At 45.6% G+C, this 20021-nt stretch overlaps 2 protein-coding genes and 2 pseudogenes across 2 annotated transcripts in view; 1 reads left to right on the top strand and 3 right to left on the bottom strand.

Annotated features, from left to right (window-relative positions):
• The window catches only part of NUP58 (nucleoporin 58), a 60783-nt gene extending 47393 nt beyond the window's left edge, over positions 1-13390 (top strand). Inside the window, exon 16 of the mRNA XM_090028691.1 lies at positions 11264-13390. Within this exon, the coding sequence (XP_089884817.1) occupies positions 11264-11433 (170 nt within the window). The 3' untranslated portion in view covers positions 11434-13390. The remainder of the gene's footprint in view (positions 1-11263) is intronic.
• LOC149875156 (uncharacterized) lies at positions 4549-6202 on the bottom strand (annotated as a pseudogene).
• LOC149875155 (uncharacterized) lies at positions 5916-7177 on the bottom strand (the record flags this gene model as incomplete). The annotated part of the gene is made up of 1 exon (XM_090031382.1): positions 5916-7177. A coding segment is annotated over one exon (963 nt), but the record flags the coding sequence as incomplete, so codon positions are not given.
• On the bottom strand, positions 7038-10358 carry LOC149875154 (uncharacterized; annotated as a pseudogene).
• Positions 13391-20021: the final 6631 nt, after the last annotated feature.

Genomic DNA, 20021 nt, shown 5'->3' with positions numbered 1-20021 from the left:
CTAGTTGGCAGATCTCCCCCTATGTGCAGCACTCACAGTTGGTAGTAGCTGTACTAGTGGTGCAGCACTATTGGACAAGGACTTGGGACCATCAAAGACTACCCTGCCACTGAAGACCACTACCACTAAGCAAGATAAAGGTGACTGCCTCTCACAAGAAGGGGAAGCTTAAACAATAACACTTTTCCCAGAAGTGAAGTGGCTCAGATCTGACTTAATGAAAAGGCACAGGGTACCTATTGATACTGGAGTTGTTTTGAGATGACTATAGCTTTAATAATCCTAGCCAACATAACGTGAGAGAAGCATAGCTATACCTCTAGAATTGCCCATGATATCAGCGTCACTGTTTGGTGCTGGAATGCTTCTTTGACCCCTTGGTACACCAGTCTGCTTTAAGATCCATACTATCTGTGTTAGAAGTTGTATTGTCATCTTCATTGGGGGGGATTTTTCCTCACAGTATAAGAGGGAGTGTTCACTTTGGTCATGTAGTTAAGAAGCCCTCTCCTGACCAACCAGGAATGCTTATTTCTGAGCCTGGACTCATTCATCTTGGGTGTTGGACCAGTGTGGTCTGTCTTATCAGAGTCAGTCTTAACCATATATTCACCTTGCTCCTGCTGGACATCCCAGTGATATCTGTTTCAGGTGTTTGTGGCGACCAAGTTAGTTGGTCACGGTCTGGGCCGACACAATCGAGCAAGTGGGGGCTAGCGGCGGAAAGTCAGGCGGTTAATACTCGTATGGTTGCAAAAAGACTTTTATTTTTCTTTTACTTACGCCACCAGGTAATATGTAGCGCAGGTCAAGCTTGGTTACAAAGACAGTTGTGACACGAACCAATCAATAGCTAGTAGACGGAGACGAACAAGTTGTTGGTCGGAGCGAATTCGAGCATGCGAGGGTGGGGTACACCAGGAGATAGCGGTGGCGGAGAAATGATCACAAGTGGCCAGCCTGTGAGGTAGCTCTGGGCTCGTGTGAGCCGGGTTTCTGTGAGAGCTGGTTTCTGCCTTGGGCGGAAACCCGCTGACTTAAATACTTTTCGAGTAGCCAATCATACGGTCCCCTTTGTGGAATGTTCTAGTCTGGTTACGTAATGACTGTCTGCTTAGTGTATGACTGGGCATGCATGCTCTGCCAATTTGAATACCTCACTCAATTACGTACTGACCGCGTGTGTGTGGCATGCTTGGACATGCGCACTTGTTTTAGGGGCTTTCCACTTGCATGCTCACACTAGTTTCTTTTAACTCTGTGTTATCAGCATCCTTTTCAATTCCGGCTCAGACATGCCCCCTTGCTGGTAACACAAGGGTTAAAACTCGTCTTCATCCTCTACATCATCTTGGTTGGACAGGCGGGTATATACAAAAACAGAAAGCATCAGTAATTTTCGTTTCAAAAATTGAAAGACACAACAAACTATGGAAATTATTACAACAAGGATAAATAAAAGGACAACAGTGGAGTGAGCAAGTTTAACAACCATGATGAGGCATCCCAACCTAACCACTTAAGCAGTCTGGATAACCAACCTTGTCTAATGCCGGAGATGGTAATTTGGTTTTGAAGGGGAAGAGAAATGTTGGGAATGGCAATACAACACATGTCGCATGACAAGTTTAAATACTGACAAAGGCCTCCATGTTGGATAAGCAGGGCATCTAGGGAAAGGCAGTTTTGTATGGTCATTTGGGAAGTCGCCTGTAATTGTTGGTCTAACAAGTCAAGGCTGGTCGCAGTGCGATTGGCAAGAAGTTCAACCTGCTTGGCAAATTGGGCAATAGCTATTTGGACTTTGGCAATTCCAAGGCCCCAAAGGAAGAACACTTCGAGGGCCCAGCTAAGGCCTTGGGCGACTCTTTCCCCATACGTGAGTGAACTCCATACTGGGGTGGTGGAGCGAGTGCGGCGGTAGAGGGAGCAGTCAGGGCTTGTAAGGGCGGACAAAAAGAAACAGAGCTTAAAAAACATTGTAAACCAGAAAGTGTGGCAGGTAAGGTGGTATACAGTCGTCCGTCTGAACATGCCCAGACGAGGCCGAATGGCGCAGGTGTGAGCTCTGAACATGCGCTGGAAAACTGAAAGGCTTGTCTAGCTCATTCGGGCGGGCCGGACTGTCTAAAGGGGAAGGTGACACCATGGCAGGCAGCACTTAACAACACTGCTTGTAAAACAGGATAATAAAACCCGAACCAGGAGTTATTTCCGAAGGGTCCTGGGCAGGTTAAGTCAATGGCTAGGGAAGTGTTCCAACGGACTAAAGGAGTGGGCTTAATAAGGGGGGAAAGGGTGACTCCGGGTGTGGTTTTTAGCACCGCGGGGTATAAGTGCAAGGTACCAAGGTGGGGTGATCGAGTGGGGGTCCCAGGTGAGTGACATGTCTGGGCGGGACCAGTCAATACCCTATGGGTTGATTCCCCAGGGAATGGTGGAACAATCATAATAGGCTGGCCCTTCCTTACATGTATTGTGAGTGGGTGGCATAGTGGTGTTGGAAAGATTAGCAAGGGGAAAGTTTTTCCATGTATAACTTATTAAATAAGAGGTACCGCCCTGCAGTGGTATGGTAATATTAACGGTGTTCAAACTGTTAGAAATGTGGATAAACCAATTTGAGACATTAAATGGCGAGAGATATTGAATAAGTACTGATCGTCAACTGGTAGGGGGATTCGGAGACATGCAGTTAGGCCATCTCCCATCTTACCGTCTCCCAAGGCAATGGCCCAAAGTGATAATAGGTATAGAACTGTATTGTCTGGATGACTGGGCTCGGCAACCAGTGCAACAGGCTGCGGGGTGAGGGTAAACATGACTAACACATAACCAAAGACAAAGTCACAAAAGTATTAGCTGGTATCATCTCAGTCCCCTTTCGGGTCTGCTGTTGCCTCCACTCAGAGGTGAGTAGCGTCTGCTATCGCTTCTGATGAAATCGTGACAATGGAGGGGGGGTGGCGGTACCCTCCTTTGACTGCTGCTGGAACTGGTAGGTGACTGTCACACACTCCGGACCACCGTGACCCATGGGTGACGATTTCGCGGATCGGGCAGGGTAACCCAAATGAGTTCTGTCGGGTAGAATTTTGGTTTCCATGGTGTCATAGCTCGTACACCTCTTTCATTCCAGAGTTCCTTTCCTGCGTTGAGGGTTGTTAGGACTTCATGGTTTAATTTTGTCCAATTTTTATAACTCCCGTGTGCTTTGAGACAGAGGGCTTCTTTGTATAATCCAACTGCTCTCTCGACGACTCCGTTGGACTGTGGATGGTATGGAAGGTGGGGGTCCCAATCAATGTTATGGAGTCTTACAAACTTATCTATGGCTGTGGAGGTGAAGGGTGGTCCACCATCAGATTAGATAGTGCTTGAAACCTGCCATGCGGCGAATGCACTCGACAATGCAGTTATTACTGCTGCGGCATGTATTTTTCTTAAGGGTATTACTGCGAGTTGGCACGTGCTGAGATCAATAATGATTGGTCCTTTGTTTGGAGGTTTTGCTCCTGGTAGGGACCTAACAGGTTGACTTGCCAAGTCTTTCTGGGAACGAAGGTTTGTGGGTCCAGCACACCTTGGAGACTGGTCGTAGAATGGCACTTTTCTTTTGAGCAGGCTTCACAGGCTTGTGTTACTCATTCCCAATCTGCGCGAGATCCGTATGTTGGTTTTCCCTCTGACTTTTGGCACCATCGTGAGTGGCAAGCTCAGGGGCCCGGGTGGCCCCAATTTTCATGAAGCCAGGATAGGTAGGGGTCTGCGCACACTCCGAGGTTGGTGCCCTCAACAGTCAGAACACAGTCAGTGCGGAGCGGGTCCTCTAGGAGTTTGTCAATAGTTTTATGGACTGGATCAGTTGATGCGACGTGAGATCTTGTATGTTTTATAAGTGGTAGCATGGTGAAAGTGGACAGCATCTCCCATATTTCTTCCCAGGTGTCTGTGTGTTTGGTGGGTGAGGCGGTGCCCATTGCTACTTTATCAATGAATTGAGAGTCCACCGCCATGATGGGGACGGGTAGGGTCCCATCGTGTTTTTCGAGACAGTGGCGGATCATGTTTCTGAACCTGAGGAGTTCGTTCTTTTGCGTGGAGGCGCATCCTGCCCACATTTTTGCTTCGTGGCAGGGTTTACGATAATATCCGAAGCCTCCTCCATCACGAGTTGTCCCGTCTGATGCCATCCAGGCAGGGGCAGTGGTACCGTACAGAATAGGTTTAGTTGGTGTGGTTTCCGTCGGGGCGAGGGTCTCGTGTTGCCAACCGTGCCAGTGGTATAAGTGGTTGAGAACTAGCGTGCTCCATGTTGCAGGCTCCCCCTGGAAGTTGAGGTTCAGCCGGTCATGAAGCAAACGTGGCTATAGGGTCACGCCTACAGCTTGAAGCTTTCTTTTTCCGGTCACTAGTGGTTCAGCTAGTTGTGCGGCCAGGAGGACTTTTCTTACTGTGCCGTAATGGTGTTGAGCAGTTTGTATGGTGCGGTGAGCAGTATAGACTAGCTCTCCCTGTGTATTGCGCGCTGTTGCGAACAACTGCTCTTCAGTGTACGCAATCATGACGGTCATCGGTGCTGTTAGATCGATGGCACGCAGAGGGATGTTCTTTACTGTCAGTAACAGTTCTTGGAGGGCTTGGAGTCCATGGGACTTTTTGGCAAGTTTTGTTTCGGATTTGTTTTTGGACCCGTGCAAGTACAGGTAGGTGCTTCGGCTCGATATAATAGCGGAGCCAATTTAGGCGTCCAAGGAGGGACTGGAATTCAATTTTTGTTGTCGGTGTTCTGTCTTCCCATGTGGTGGTGTCGAGTTGGTTGTGAGCTGCTCCATGGCAGGTAGTCCTGGTGAAGGTCGTCCCGAGAAAGCTGATACTTTCGGTGGGCTTGAGGCAAGATTTTGCTCTGTTGACTGTCCAGCCGTCGTTGGTAAGGTGCTGTACTAGATCTTCGGTAACCTTCCGTACTGTTGTTTCTTCCCGTCCCATGATGGCTGTGTTGTCCACGTAGCTCCAAATTCTTACTTCTTTACTTTTTGGATTCTCCTTATAAAACCGCTGTAGGCTGTTGTTTATGGCACTGGTGGCTAGTGCTGGTGCGTTGCAATACCCTTGTGGGCAGACGTTCTGTTTAAATATTTGTCCTCCTATGCACATGTTGAGGACTCCGTCTTTGTCGTTGATTGGGAGTGAGAAGAACATATCTTTAAGGTCGAGAGTAGTGCCTGCCCATGCACAAGCTTGGTACTGTGCCATTTCTTGGGTGCACTGGAGTAGTGTGCAAGGGGTTGCCTGGGACAGGGTGGTACAGCGTTTGTTTACCTCACGGTAATCTACGACCAGGCACACTTCATTTGGTTTTCCAGGCTTTGGGATTCCCCATCCGGGTGACAGGCGTGTGCTTGCTTGGATTGGTGCGATGCAGTGCTGTTGGACTAGACGTGCTAGCAGGGTGCCGAGGGAGTCGTGAAGGTGCGCTTTTGTGGGATGGGTGTATATCGCCACATTGAGATGTTTCGCAGTGTTGGCTGGTGTCAATCTTCTCCCGCTATGGTGATTGGTAGGGCTTCTAAGACCTGATGTTTGAGGTTGAGGACTCGAATGCCAGGTATACCTAGGAGGTGGTTGCCCCCTATCGCTGCGCCGAGATACTTATTGTGATTACTAACGAGGAATTGTACTTTGTTCGTTGTGGTAATGGCGTTAAGGCCTTGAATCATCATGGTTTTTCCGTTTTTCTTGTGGGGTATTGATTGTTTAATGACATTTACTTGAGCCTCAGTATCAAGTAGGAATTTTATTGGTATTGTACTATGTGGTTGGTTGGGGTTCCGTATGATGATGGTAGCGTACGGACGAGGATCAGGATCATTGAGTTGTGGAGCGCAGCCAGCTGAGCCGCCAGTGACTACTCGTTTTTTGCCTTGCTGCTGGGTTCAATAAACCCAAGTGTTTGGGCTAGGAATCTTTGCCCTTCATCCCCAAGTGGTCTGAGCTGGGCCTTAGTTAAGCCGGAATTGTTGAGCAGGAACCCAAACATTGCCCGTTCTGCTGGAGTGCGTTGCGGTGGTGGACTGCGGGCTTGAGGTCACTGGTTGACCCAGCTAGGGTGAGTGGGAGTGTATTCAGCTGGGCAGGCTGCTGAGGTGTTCGATCCTTCATCAGTGACAGGGAGCACTGCTTCTTGGGTTTTGGTTTTCATTGCCCCCTGGAGTCAGCCCATCTGGCCTAGTACATGTGCTACAGGGCCATTTACTGATGGGCTTAGTAGCAGTCTGGCTGTTAAGTTCCGGGTTCCCCCGTAGACTTCGGTAGTGGCTTCCACTGCTTCAAGCAGGCAGGGCACGTTTCCTGGGTTCATGGCAAAGCAGTGGGGCCAGACCCCTTGTGCTTGGGCCAGTGTGAGGTTCAAAGCTTGTTGAGCCAGATTCCAGGCAGCATAGGATGTTCCAAGTATCACGTACACTAGGGAGCTTGCATCCGAGTGGCCTGATGCACCTTCGTGCCAGGTGTGTATCTTCCATCGCAGGGCCTCAACCACTAAGGCTGGGAGTGGTATGGGCCAATGGTTGTTTGTGAGTACAGGAACAGGGTCTACCACTTTCCCTTTACTCCAGGCGGTATTGCGTACTAGTTGCATTGCTTCATCTTGGTCTATAGTTTTGCTTCCTGCCTCTGTGACTAAGCGCCCGAGCCAGACAATCGGAGTTTCTTCAGGTTTGATATCGGTTTCTCTTCTTAGGTCGCTCATTTCAGCCCGAGTGCGTGTGGTAACAGTGATCTGTGTCCCTTGGCCCTGCGGGCCCGTCACACGCTTGCGCACTGAAATAGGCAATGCCGTTGTGAGATCGGGATACAGTTGTGGTGGTGGAGTGTCTGGCGGCAGTGCGAACGTGCCTTTTTCTGCAGCCGTCCCTGTTTTGCTTTCAGTTTCGCCAGCCTCTTTGGTCTCCGCCTCCTCTAGGCATGCCTGCCTGTACAGTGGTGGTGACGGTGTGGGCGGTGCTGCAGGAGGAGGTGGGCTCCAGGTGGGTGGTGTTGGCGTACTTTTTTCTCTGGGGTTTCCTGCCTCAGTTAAGTTCCCTTTTTTGTCGGCGCTATCTTGAGATGGTGGTGCGGCTGCATGGTCTGCAGCAGCTTGGACAGCAGTTTCTAACTGAACCTCCAAGTTTGCATTTTCTCATAACAGGCCGGTAACGGTGCGGAACAGGACATTAATTATCTTTCCCTTGTCCCATCTGCCACTTTGTGGCGGTTCGCCTGTCGGACTCCCAAGCTCTCACGGAGCTGGGTCAGTACCTCCTGCCCTCTGGAGCCTTGCGGGAGGTTTGGACAATTAAACTTGTCTGCGGGTGTACTCTCGCCTCCCTCCCGTACATGCCGGATGCATCAGCTAAACTCTTGGGTGGGACTGGGGTTTATCGCACTCGTGGGCTTCACGCGGCTGAGGGACAGGGAGCCTATCTCTTCCCGGGGGCAGTAGATGACTTTGGGACACCTCATCACACACCCGAAGGAGCTTGGGGCTAGCTGGATGGCGCATTCCTTCCCGCCAGCTTTTTTCCCTCAGAGGGAAACATACCTGGTTACTGTGGCCGGGGTCAGGCCGGCCACTTGGTGGCAAGCGATATGTGCCCACATATCGTCCAAGTCAGTCACTGGACATTCCCCACTATGCCACGGGCAGTAGCGGATCAGCTCTGACTCCATCTTGCCTCCCCTGGATCCTGTTCGTGACATCATGTGGCGACCAAGTTGGTTGGTCACGGTCTGAGCCGACATGATCGAGCAGGTGAGGGCTAGCAGCAGAGTCAGGCGGTTAATACGCATATGGTTGCAAAAAGACTTTTATTTTTCTTTTACTTACGCCACCAGGTAATAGTGTAGCGCAGGTCAGGCTTGGTTACGACGACAGCTGTGAAACGAATCAATCGATAGCTAGTAGATGGAGACGAACGAGTTGTTGGTCGGAGCGAATTCAAGCATGCAAGGGTGGGGTACACTGGGAGATAGCGGTGGCGGAGAAACGATCACAAGTGGCCAGCCTGTGAGGTAGCTCTGGGCTCGTGTGAGCCGGGTTTCTGTGAGAGCTGGTTTCTGCCTTGGGTGGAAACGCGCTGACTTAAATAGTTTTCGAGTAGCCAGTCATCATTGTGGAATGTTCTAGTCTGATTACGTAATGACTGTCTGCTTAGTGCATGACTGGGCATGCGTGCTCTGCCAATTTGAAGACCTCACTCAATTACGTACTGACTGCGTGTGTGTGGCATGCTTGGACATGTGCACTTGTTTTAGGGGCTTTCCACTTGCATGCCCGCACTAGTTTCTTTTAACTCTGTGTTATCAGCATCCTTTTCAATTCCGGCTCAGACAGTGTCAAGTTGTCAGTCTCCATCCTATCACTGGAAAATATAAAGCTCATGTTTTCCTTTTGCATCAGTTGCTAAACCGATGTCTACAAACAGGAAGGAGTAAAGATAGTTTGCAGAGGTGAAGCAAAAAGTTTTAGAGCTTCCAGAGCAATGTCTTTCATCCTATATGAGACTGTTGCCATCTTCTCTCAATGACAGTCTTCTCTTTGGCTCCTGTGCTATGTCCAGATGCTCTTTTAGAGCCTTCCAGGCACTCTTCTCTCTCACAGAGACTCAAAATAGAGCTTAACAGTTGCCTCTCACAAGTATTTCATGCACCCATCCAATATCAAGTTTGTTGGTGGCTTCTGTGGCTAATAAGATAATTCAGCAGTTTTTAAAGTATGCTATAAGACAAGGAACTGAAGCAATTAGATTTCGTTGTGCAGAAAAAAAGAACTTCCATGTCAGAATCACTCCAACTATGATTAACTACCTATAAAGTCTTTGGGTAAAATATCCTCCTTTCTGGGCTGAGCCCCTCAGGACTCCAGAGAAGAGTTGAAAGCCGTCAAAGCAGAAACTTACCTGGAATGGTGTAGTCAGGGACAGTCCTGCCTTGAGCACAGGGTTTGACTAGATGATGTCCTGAGATACCTTCTAATCCTAATTTTAATTCTATGCCAGCTAGGGAGAGAGACCTCTTAACCAGCAGTTATGCACGCATTGGCCACTGCAGCAACTATGCACAGAGCCTTGTGGTTGCAGGCCTTCAGCATTTCTCAGGAGTGCAGAACACTGTTGTGGACCTGCCCCATGAGGGTGCAGATTAGTCGGCACATACAGATGATGTATTCCATTCCTTGAAGGACTTCTAGGTCAAGCTTTACCCATTGTGCACCTATAGCTTAGCCCTGAATTGCACACAAGCTTTGTAAATTCTAACCAAATTATCATAGGATCATAGGAAAGGAGGGTTGGAAAGAACCTCAAAAGGTCATGTAGTCCAGCCCCCTACTGAAGGCAGGGAGATGATAGCAGTCTTCAAATAGCTGAAGTACCGCCACAAACAAGGAAAACACCTTTTCTCTTTTCCATGCAGAGAGTGGGACACAGATCAATGACTTGAAGTTACAGCAAAGTAGGTTTAGACTGGATATCGGGGATTTTTTTCCTGTTGTTAGAACTGTGTGGTAGTGGAGTAGACTGCCTAAGGAAGTTGTGGAATCTCCATCATTGGAGGTGTTCAAGAAGAGGTTGGATAAGCATTGGCCAGGGATGATCTAGGAGCAGTTATACCTGTGTTCTGCTATGGGCATTTCCCATGTTTCTGGGCTGTCTTGGCAGTTGCATGAGGCTGGGAAGGAATTTTTCCCCTCCTGCTGCTGCATGTATGTTGGAGTGTGCGGGAAGGGTGTTTTGCCCTCCTTGGAAGCATTGGGGAGTTGGCTGTACCCAAGACTGGGGTTTTGCCAGCGTTTCTTCTAGGGCTGAAACATGGAGATTCCAGACAGACTGCTGTACTTGGGGTCAGGAAAGAATTTTACCCTATGGCCAGATTGGCATGTACTGGGGCGGCGGGGGGTGGGGCGGTTGCATTACTTTGTAGCACGGGGTGTGGCCCCCTTCCTTGAATCTCTCAAGTATATAACAGTCTTTGCAGCAGTAGGATGTTTGCTGTCATGGTCCCCCTCCTTTATCTGTGGCAGTTTAGCATGTTATCTCTTGTGGTTATGTCAAGTTTGACTCTGTATTTTCGTGAATAGGTTAGACATTGGGTTTGGATAGATGGGGATGATCCTGCCTCAGGCAGGGGGTTGGACTAGATAATCTCTGGAGGTCCCTTCCAGCCCTACTTTTCTATGATTTTAAGGCAGGAGTGTCCCTGACTAAATCATCCCAGCCGGGTAGGTGTCTGTCTAACCTGCTCTTGAAAACTTACACAGATGGAGATACCAGGTTCTCTTGGTAATCAGTTCCAATGCTTGACCACTCTGTCAGAAAGTTCCTCCTGATCTCCAACCTAAATTTCCCCTGTTGAAACTTGAGGCCACTGCTTTTAGTCTTGTCTCCTACAAGCAATGGCATCAGCTTTCAGTAGGGGAAATTTAGGTTGGAGATTATTCTGTGGAATGAATGTTTTCACATTCAGTTTCAGTTTAAAGGAATTGCTATATATATAGATATATCTATATAGATAGATTTATCTATCTATATATATCTATCTATATGCTATATATATCTATATATATCTATATGCTATTTTTTTTTTTTTTTTACTGTAGCAAAATTCTCTGAACTATTGAGATTTTTTTTCCCAAAAGCAGTCTCTTCACAGATACTGTGTCTTCTACTGTGATTCACAGAAGTTTAGGGCTGGAAGGGACCTCATGAGCTTCAAAGGGCTTTTTTAAACATCTAAAACTTAGCAAGGATTACGTTAGGGCCTGTCTCGTACATTAGGAAGACATGACAGCGTTGTCTAGTCTATAGGGCACAAGACTAGGAACTCTGTTTCCAGCTCTGCACTGACCAGTCCAAATCATTTTCACCTCTCATGTTTCTGCTTCTCCTTCACCCCTTGTTTGTCTTGTCTATTTAGATTGTAAGCATTTAGCACAAGCACTATCTCTGTTTATATAATGCCTTGCATAGAAGAGCCCCAGTCTCAGTTGAGCTAAACAAATTAGCTATTGTTAGTAACCTATAGGTCTACAGTACTTCAGCATGTCACCTACTGCAGCAGGTCTAAAATATATTGGTAGTGTGCCATAATATTTTGGATTCACATTAATATCTTCAGAGTAGGGCAGCTACTAATAATTAATTAGTTTTCATTCATATAGTGGAGGGGAAATGTCTGAAATTATTTAAGTTTGACCTCTGACTTAAAATTTTCCCTCCTTTACAAGGCTTTGGCAGCTCGAGTACATCTGGGTTCAACTTCAGCAATCCTGGCATCACAGCATCAGCTGGTCTGACATTCGGGGTGTCTCATCCTGCAACTGCAGGGTTTGGGACAGGAGGTCAACTTCTTCAGTTGAAGAAACCTCCAGCTGGAAACAAGAGAGGGAAAAGATAAACGTGCTGTTGGGAAAGGGGAAGCAAATCAACTTTGATCCTAAAAATCTATTTTTCTAAATTGATGCAGTAAATAAATTGCATCCTAGGAGATTTATAAAATTTTGCTACTTTTCCCTATTCTGGAATATGAAATGTAATCATAATGAACAGTTATTTTCCTGTGAATAGAAACCCATTTATGTATTTTTATTTTTGTTCCTAGTTTTAGAAATGTTCTATACTGCATTATTAAAGAATCTTGGAAAACCATGTATTTAACCTAATGTTAGTAGCAGAATATTTTTTGTTAATGAGCTTTATATACCATATGAATATATGCATATTTGTTTTTTGTACAGATAAACTATATTCTAGTACAGATGCTAGAGTTCATATCTTTTGTTCCTGGATATGGCCTTTAAATCTACTTCAGGGTCTTTCTTTGTGTATATGGATGTAAATATATACAGTACAGTGCGCACACTTGTGTGTATGTATGTGTATATGTAATAAAAACAGGTGCAAACTTTGCCCCATGAAAAATCTACAATTTTTCTTTTCTTTGGGTATACCTTTTCCATGTTCTAGGTTCCCATCTCCCATTGCTCCTGAGAATATCAAATAGTGGTCCCAGGCTGCAATATCTTTACAGCCTTTTAAAAAGTTGAAATGTATACTACTGTGTAACTATAGCAAATAATACTCCATTGCCTGTTTTGTCTTCAGCATCTTCCTTTCCCCATTTAGCACCCAACTCCAAAGAAGAATCTGGAGAGCCTTTTGGACAAAGGTGTTCCACAGATAATGTTCCTAAACTGATCTCTCCTGGGTTTAGCAGCAATTCTGGTTCTGCTGTGATACAGGAGCAAATTCAAGATTAAGAGACTGACTTGGAGGCAGAGAGCTGTGAATGTGATGGTCTCTTTCTCTACCATTAGAGTAGAGTAAGAGTAGCCACTCTTACTTAAAACCATAATTTAACCATTCCAAAACAGAGTTGATTCACTAGCCGAAAGGCTGCTAGTTGGGGCTGTTAGCATTGACTGCAGAAGGAGTTGCTTACATGCCCTTTGCACCATAGATAGCACAATAAATAGCTGCTAAGGAATAGAGCAAAACATTGTAATTTGAGGGCTAAGCTATTGCAAAAGTAGAACTAGGAGGAGTCTCTGTATTATGGCATCTGATACGTTGGGCTGCATCTCCAACTCTGCACGCTCTAGAGAAGAGCAGGAAAAAAACTTGCGGAGATACTGCCTTATGCGAGAGATGCCAAATCAGTCTGATTTTTGCAAATCAGGATATCAGGTGGAATGTGTGTGTGGAATTTTGCAGATCTGTTGCTTTTTATAGGGAAGATGTTTTGTGTATATAACATGCATCAAGTGAACATTCAGAATCACTTGCATCCAGGCACCCTTTTTTCTAAAAACAGATACACTGCATAAAAAATTTCTAGTATGAAGTCGGTTGCTTTCAATTGTAAGTGTTGTTGAGAACCATTTTGTATGTTCTGGAAGTGATGTCTGCACACAGCAGTGATTGGCCTTTGACAAATGTACAGCTTTCTGTTTCTTTTATGTTCAGAAATAAGGGAGTCCATTTTGAGCACAGAACTTTCCACTTTTGTACATGTGTGTTATTGCATCTCTAATGTGAGCGTTTTCTTTGGGAGGGAATGGATAGTGTGTGTGTGTGTGTGTGTGTGTGTGTGTGTGTGTGTGTGTTAAGACTGACAAATTAAAAGCTTAAAATTCATTTAAACTTCAATCTTTTTTAAACCTTGCATTGGGCTGCAGTCCAAACCCTAATGTTTGTATTTCTTTGTTACTCCTTTTTTTTAAATAGTTAAACTTTAAAATGTTGAACCACTGGACTTTCTTGTAATGTATTAATTTGTTAAACTGGGTTTTTAAATGTGCTGTTTGTCCATGTGTGCAACCTATCATTGTGCAAATAAAAACTGAATGCTGTGATCCTTGCAACAAGTATTTGCCTGTTTACAGAATCCCCCGTCACCAGAGTTCTTTGTATCACTTTGACAAGGCAGTAGTTTTTTTAAACAAGGCAATTAATTGTCCTTTGTCAGCTGCATAAATAAGCAAAATATCTACCAGTATTGCATATGAAAAACAAAACAAAAAATAATCAACTCATGTTTAGAACCATTGTTGGAGAACTGGTTCACATCAGTAACATAGCTGTTAAAATGTCCTTTTTGTAAGTGAAGAAAGGAAATAACGTATTTTGCAGTCAAAAGACAACTCACAATTTTGAAATATTTATTTTTAGCCCCAAAAGATTATTGCTGCTTTCTGTTGTAGCTGTGCTCTCCATGGACCACCACAGCTGTAACTGTTTCTGCTTGTAATAAGTTCTCTAGTTCTCATTTGAAAAAAATTGTCTAGTAGGACTGTAATATAAATAAATGTAATGCTTGGCTAAGGTGCTACAAATGTTGCCAACATATTACCCAATAAGTAGTTGTGCTTAAGTGTTGTTATATAAAATTTTAACATTACAATTTTTTTTTCCATTTCCATTCTCAACCAGGATGCCACAGCACCCTAGGGTGCCTTCAGATCCTTTCAAGGGTGCCTAAGGGTGCTCTGCAATGGTAGTACTATTAGGTGTGCAAACATGATTTGCAATTTGCAAAATAAACCTAGAGATTTCAAATAAGAGTTCATCATGTTTAAAAACATTCTGACCTGTCAGTCTGAGTTTTTTGCAACAGGCTTGTTCTATTATTTTTCTGTAGTCATCAAACAAGCAAAAACTAAGTGTTGACAATTTCCAAGGGGTGCCTAGAGTCTAGAAAGACTGAGACTGATCTGGAAATTAAGGCATTTGCCTTGACAGTAAATCCCCACTTTGTTTTTTTTTATAGAGTGTGTATTCCACACTCACCACAGTTTAAGAGCCAGCCTATCCTCTCTTCTAAAGCTCCAGTTCAAATCCTTTCCTTTTGTGAACTTGCCATACTCGATAGGCTCCAGTATGCTTTTGCAGCACAAAGCTAGAAGAATGTTACTACTTCTGATTCTAAGGTTTGGGATGACATAGCCACGAGAAATGGTACTAGAACCTGAAAACTTATTTATTCCTCTCAGCCATATAGTGGTCAAATTAGATATCACCACCACAAATCCTTGTTACTATTAATTCTTCTTTTAATCCAACATAGGGTCACTCTTCTAAATTTAATACTTAATAAATGCTGTTTAGATGCTGAATTTTCCCTTACAGTACAGAAGAGTATGGGTAAGCCAAATAAAACCTGATGTGCCAGAGGATTTGTAATGATACTTTGGAACTAGGATCTGGAACCAGCTTCCAAGGGAAGTGGTGCTGGCTCCTACCCCGGGGGTCTTTAGGAGGAGGCTTGATGTTTACCTAGCTGGGGTCATTGGAGCCCAGTTTTCTCTCCTGCCCAGGGCAGGGGGTCGGACTTGAAGATCTACAAGGTCCCTTCTGACCCTACTTCTATGATTCTATGAAGTGTAGAATTATTTTAGCCATTATCTTTCATCTCAGCTACAGAAATGTTCAGTATAAATCATAGTTAAGTAACAAGAATTTATAGGAAGTTGGTTCCAGGACAAGGGCACACTGAATTAAAGCTTGGAATCTATGAAGACATGCATTTAGGCTTTCTAACAAGGTAAAAAATGGTAGTCTCCTGCCACCTAGTGAAAGCAGCATTCAGCAGCAAGGCTGTTGGAAGTCTGGGACACAGATGACATTAAGCAACCCCAAAGGGCAGTATTGGTCACATTGGCTTCTGTCTTCAGGTAATTTGTATTGTTTCTTGAAGTAGTATTTGTAATACAGCAAAATCGTGTTTATTTATATTTACTATAAAATATTGGATCCATTTACTTGATGTCTTTCCCCCACCCCCAAATGCAATATTCAACCTTTCTAGTCTATCACAATTACACCAATGGGCTGAGAGAAAAAAATATTTGTGCAGTGTAATTTAAAAGGCTTTTATAAAATACCACTCACAATTTTAAGTGAGTTACAGGTCTGGGCTTCTAGTATCTTGCTCTTGTATCACTTAGATGCTCTTTTTTGAAATGTAGCCTTTTCATTAAAACTTGGTTTATCATTAGATAGTTTTAATAATGTTTTGAAAGACTGAACTCTAGGTTGCCTTTAGTGTGTTGGTTTTTATTATGTAAATCTAGTTTCACAGTATTAGCTTTTGGATTCTGAGTGGGTTTTTTTCCCCCTTCCTCCTCAGGGATCAGTTTCTATCATGGTATGTAGCAGGGGTGCTCAACTTCTGGCCCGCAGGCCAAGTGCAGCCCACAAACCCTTGGAGTCTAGCCTGCAGGGCTCCCCAGGGGTCAGGAAATTTGGCAGCAGGGGCAGTTAATACTGCCACCCTGCCAAAATCCCAAGCTCAAAGCAACAGGTTCAAGCTGGGCCACCACCCTCCCCTTTCCTGGCCAGATTAGAACCAGGCTACTCCCCCTTCCCTCTGCATGGCTGTGCTGGGGCCAGGCTCTGCCCTCTTCTCCCTGTGGGGCTGGACCACACCCTTTCTCCTACCTGGGGAAGGGGCTGGGCCATATTTCCTCCCCATGGGGTAGGGCTGGGCCATGCCCACTTCCCCTCCACCCTGCCCAGTTGAGGCCAGGCCATGCTCCCTTACTCCTGCATAGCCAGATGGGGCATCCTAGCAAGCATTCTGGGTCCACCAAGCAGCTGTGGCCCATGGAGGAACCGGGCACTACCCATCCAGCCAAAAAGGTTGAGCACCACTGGGTTGTAGCATTAGCATTATGTATATCCCCATTAAGATAAATGAGAAACATGGGCAACTGATGCCTCCCTTGCCCCTCTCCCTGCCCCCCCCAGTGGCCAGTTAGTGACCGGGGGGGTCCCCCTCTGCAACCACTTGCACTGACCCAGAAGTGCCAGGGGTATGCCTGGAAGCGCCAACAGCGTTTCTGGCACCCCCATTCCCTGGTGCCCAGTGGTACTCTCGGGGAGCACCAGCATTCCCACCTTCCTGTTGCCTAAGCGGGAAACACTGGCTGTCAAAGGGTGCACCAGCACTCTCGGGGGTGCACATGTACCCCTATGCCCCCCCAAACATCACCACTGATGAGAAACTTGCATGGAAATTTTGACAGTAACCAGGGTTCTGGATACCTTAATGACAGATGAGCTACTGTTCTTATGAACTTCTAGGACTTGATCTCAGAGTCTGAATTATTTTCCTTTCTCTTTTCACCTCAGGTGTCAGAGTACAGCACTTACTTGGACAGCACAAGCACAGCAACATCCTAGAAAATAGTAAACTTGCATCCAAATTCCAGTTCTGATGAGGGCTATTATTTACCAACTGTACAAGAAACTGTGTACATTAGTGTCTGTATGTTTTAGTGCAACACATTTGGGATAACAAGACCTGCCTTTTGAGTTGAGTATTCTTTACAGTTGCTTATAAAAGCAAGGTAGGCTGCTTTAGATGTCAATGACCATAGTCTAGTATTAACACTGAGTGAAGAGGGAAATAAACAAAGTGTCGACAAATTTAAAAATCAAATCACTATTACATAAAAATACTGAGGAATAGTCTGTACCGTGCAGATCATTTGAACTGATATGTATATTGACTAAAAGTTACAAACCTAGGTGCTTGTAGGTAGGTAGGTCTTTAGCTCTAGTTAGGTACCTAAATCAAACCTGCCTGACTTCAGAGGTGCCGAGTGCTTCGATCTGCTACTAGCCTCAGTGTCTGAAACTCAAGTTACCTCTACTTCATTGTCTACCTTTAGAGCTAGAAATTTAATCTGAGGCACTCAGGTTTGAAAGCGCTGGCCACTAAAGTCAACATCCAAACTCCTTTTACGTTCTGCTGAGGGATCCTTATTAAAGCTGCTAAGGTTTCTAAGCACTGATGCACGTATTTTGTGTTTCCAATCCTTACCACAATAGACAGTATACCCATGGATGGATCCATATGAACAGCTACTTGCTGAACTCAAATGGATTAACAGCAGCTAAGTTTGGGGTTGGAGGATTGAAAGAGGGGACCACAAGAGTCTGCTGTCTCACATCCAGTTAGTCAGGGCTAGAGCATTTTTAACTTATTGTTCTGTTTTGAGGTAAAGTCATTTTCAATAGCTATGTTTGATTTAGAACCAAAAGGTTAGCAGCTACTGAAATGAGAACAAAATGGGGTTGTCAGTAAAGTTGCAGATTGTCATTAAAAACATTTTCTTGAGTTGGCAGCCCTGTCACTAGTCCTGATGTCACTGGCTCCTGTACGCTATTTTTTGTCTATTCATGAAATAAAGAAGTGCTACAGAAATTAGGCATGTTTTTACTTATCTGCCTTATATCCCCTAATAAAATCAGCATTAGCCAATTAAACTGCATGGATTGGCAGTACCCAGGCCAACAGAGCTCAGTAGCTAATTAGCCATCCCGTAGATCAGGATGGGCAGTTATTTTGGCTGGAGGGCCACTTAATGAGTTTTAGGGAAATGTCAAGGGCTGCGTATCTCTCTCTCTCTCTCTCTCTCTCTCTCTCTCTCTCTCCCCAACTTCCACAGCCTGCTGGAGCTGTAGTTCACCACAGCATCTGCTATGGACAAAGCCAGCAGGTTTCCAGACCCCTACCATGGAGCCTGCCACTGGTGTCCACAGCTGATGCCCACCTCCAAAAATCACCATCCATATAAACCCTTACTGAGGGTCTAAACTCATTAGAGACCACCATTTTTTTTCTCTGAAAATTCCCCAGGTACCTGCAGTTCTAACTTTAGTGCATGCTCAGAATTGCTGTGATCTGAGTAGCTACTGCAAATCCTATTTTGAGTCGAGAAACTGCAAACTGGTGCCTCAGTCCCTGTACGGATGCAATCTGACCCTTGATTCAGATGCTGAAGCTCCAGCGAAGGATGAGAATTCACACATACCTTTATGCTTAGCATGTCCTGTTGGATTCATCTGGGCAGCTCCCTGCTTAGCATGCAGGTTTTTGGCCTGCCCTTAACTCTTCCCATGCGCTGTATTGGGAGCCTGCAGAGTGGGTTCAGTTGTACCTCACTTTTGGATCTTACCACAGGAGCACCAACTGGGGACTTTTAAGTCCCTGAAGCAGGTAAGAATTCCTTCCTTCCCTTACCTTTCTGCACAGCAATACTTCCCCTCTCCTCCTATTCCTTCTTCCCCTGCCCACTGCTGCCTCTGTCCCCCATTTCCACATATAGCCTGGAGGTGGGGGGAGCTCCAGAGCAGCTCCTGGCCCACCCCAGCCAGGGACAATGGCAGGGGCTGAGTTCCCCCTCCCAGCCTGAAACCTCTAGGAGTTCTCTGCCAGCCTGGGAGTAGGCACAGGGACAGGTATCCCATCTGTTGCTGCTGCCGTTTAACCCTGGCTACTCATGCAGCCTGGCTAGAGCAGGACAGGGGTGGAGATCCCTGCCACCCCCAGTTCAGCCAGGGACAGTGGCAGTGGTGGGCAGGGTAGAGTGTGAAAGGGAAGGGAGGTGAGGTGTTGCCAAGCATGGAGGGGAAGGAAGGGGTGCTGAAAGCTGGGGGCAGGGCAGGGAATCTTACCTGATTCCAGGTTTTAAAATAATCCCTGCTGCTGCATCTGCAGTGGGGGGGGGAGCTGGGCACAGATAGTGCAGGAGCAGGAACCAGTGCTGCATGGTGGCTGCAGCAGCCCCTTTACAAAATGCTGGATCTGCCCATGGGAGACCGAGCATCAAAGGCAGGGTTCTGAGTCCCTACAACTTAGGCATTACAGTCCCTCACTTATGGTCATCTGTGTCATTTTTTGGATGTGGCCTTGTAAGAATTGGCCCCTAATGAATAATTCCTTCCCTTTTCTAACGGAGTATACAGTGCCCATATCCTTTATTTGGACTGATTAGAATAATTTGATAGATCAATAGAGCAGAGATAGTCAAGGATTTGGCAGGGGCAACTCTCCCACTTTGAAAATATCTGAACTCTGCTTGCTTGTTCTGCTATAACAGGAGTATGCTGTCTCTGCTGTTCTGGCAAGCTCCTTAAATCAATGCATTGGGACTTGGTAGTGAAGCATGTAACTATGAGCTTTATTGATCATGTCTGCAATGTTTGAGTATTCACACAACACTAACAAACTCCCAAAGCCCTGTCCCAGCATGCACTAGGTTTAGTGCAGAAGTGGAAACTAGTCTCTGGGGGAGCAGTCCATTCCTTATTTGTTCTACAGTCATCCTCATGCAGCTGGAGAGATGTCCCCAGTAACTGACAAAGAACATTGTCCTGTCACCTCACTCTCTCCAACGTATCTTAACTCCCTTATCTGTCACACTAGTGCATTACCAAGCCAGACTTCAGATACTGGAGGTGTCTGCATTTATTGTGATAATGTGATGCCAGCGCTAACTACGAGTATTGTTCTTGTATTGCACATGTACAGTCAATGACCTGTGATTGTAGAAGCTATTAGCATATTTATGTGCTGTGTGCCACTGTAGCCCCTAAAGATACATAAGCACCATCTTTGGGAAAACAATTATTTGTTCTCACTCCACACTGCAAAATTTTAGAACCTTTTGACTTTTTTTCTAAAATAGTTCTATGAAT

The sequence above is a fragment of the Crocodylus siamensis genome, chromosome 1, assembly GCF_052110815.1.
Source record: "Crocodylus siamensis isolate JL-2025a chromosome 1, ASM5211081v1, whole genome shotgun sequence".
Classification (NCBI taxonomy): Eukaryota; Metazoa; Chordata; order Crocodylia; family Crocodylidae; genus Crocodylus; species Crocodylus siamensis.
The sequence above is the reverse complement of the archived record's forward strand: the minus strand, read 5'-3'. Positions and strand labels throughout refer to the sequence as shown.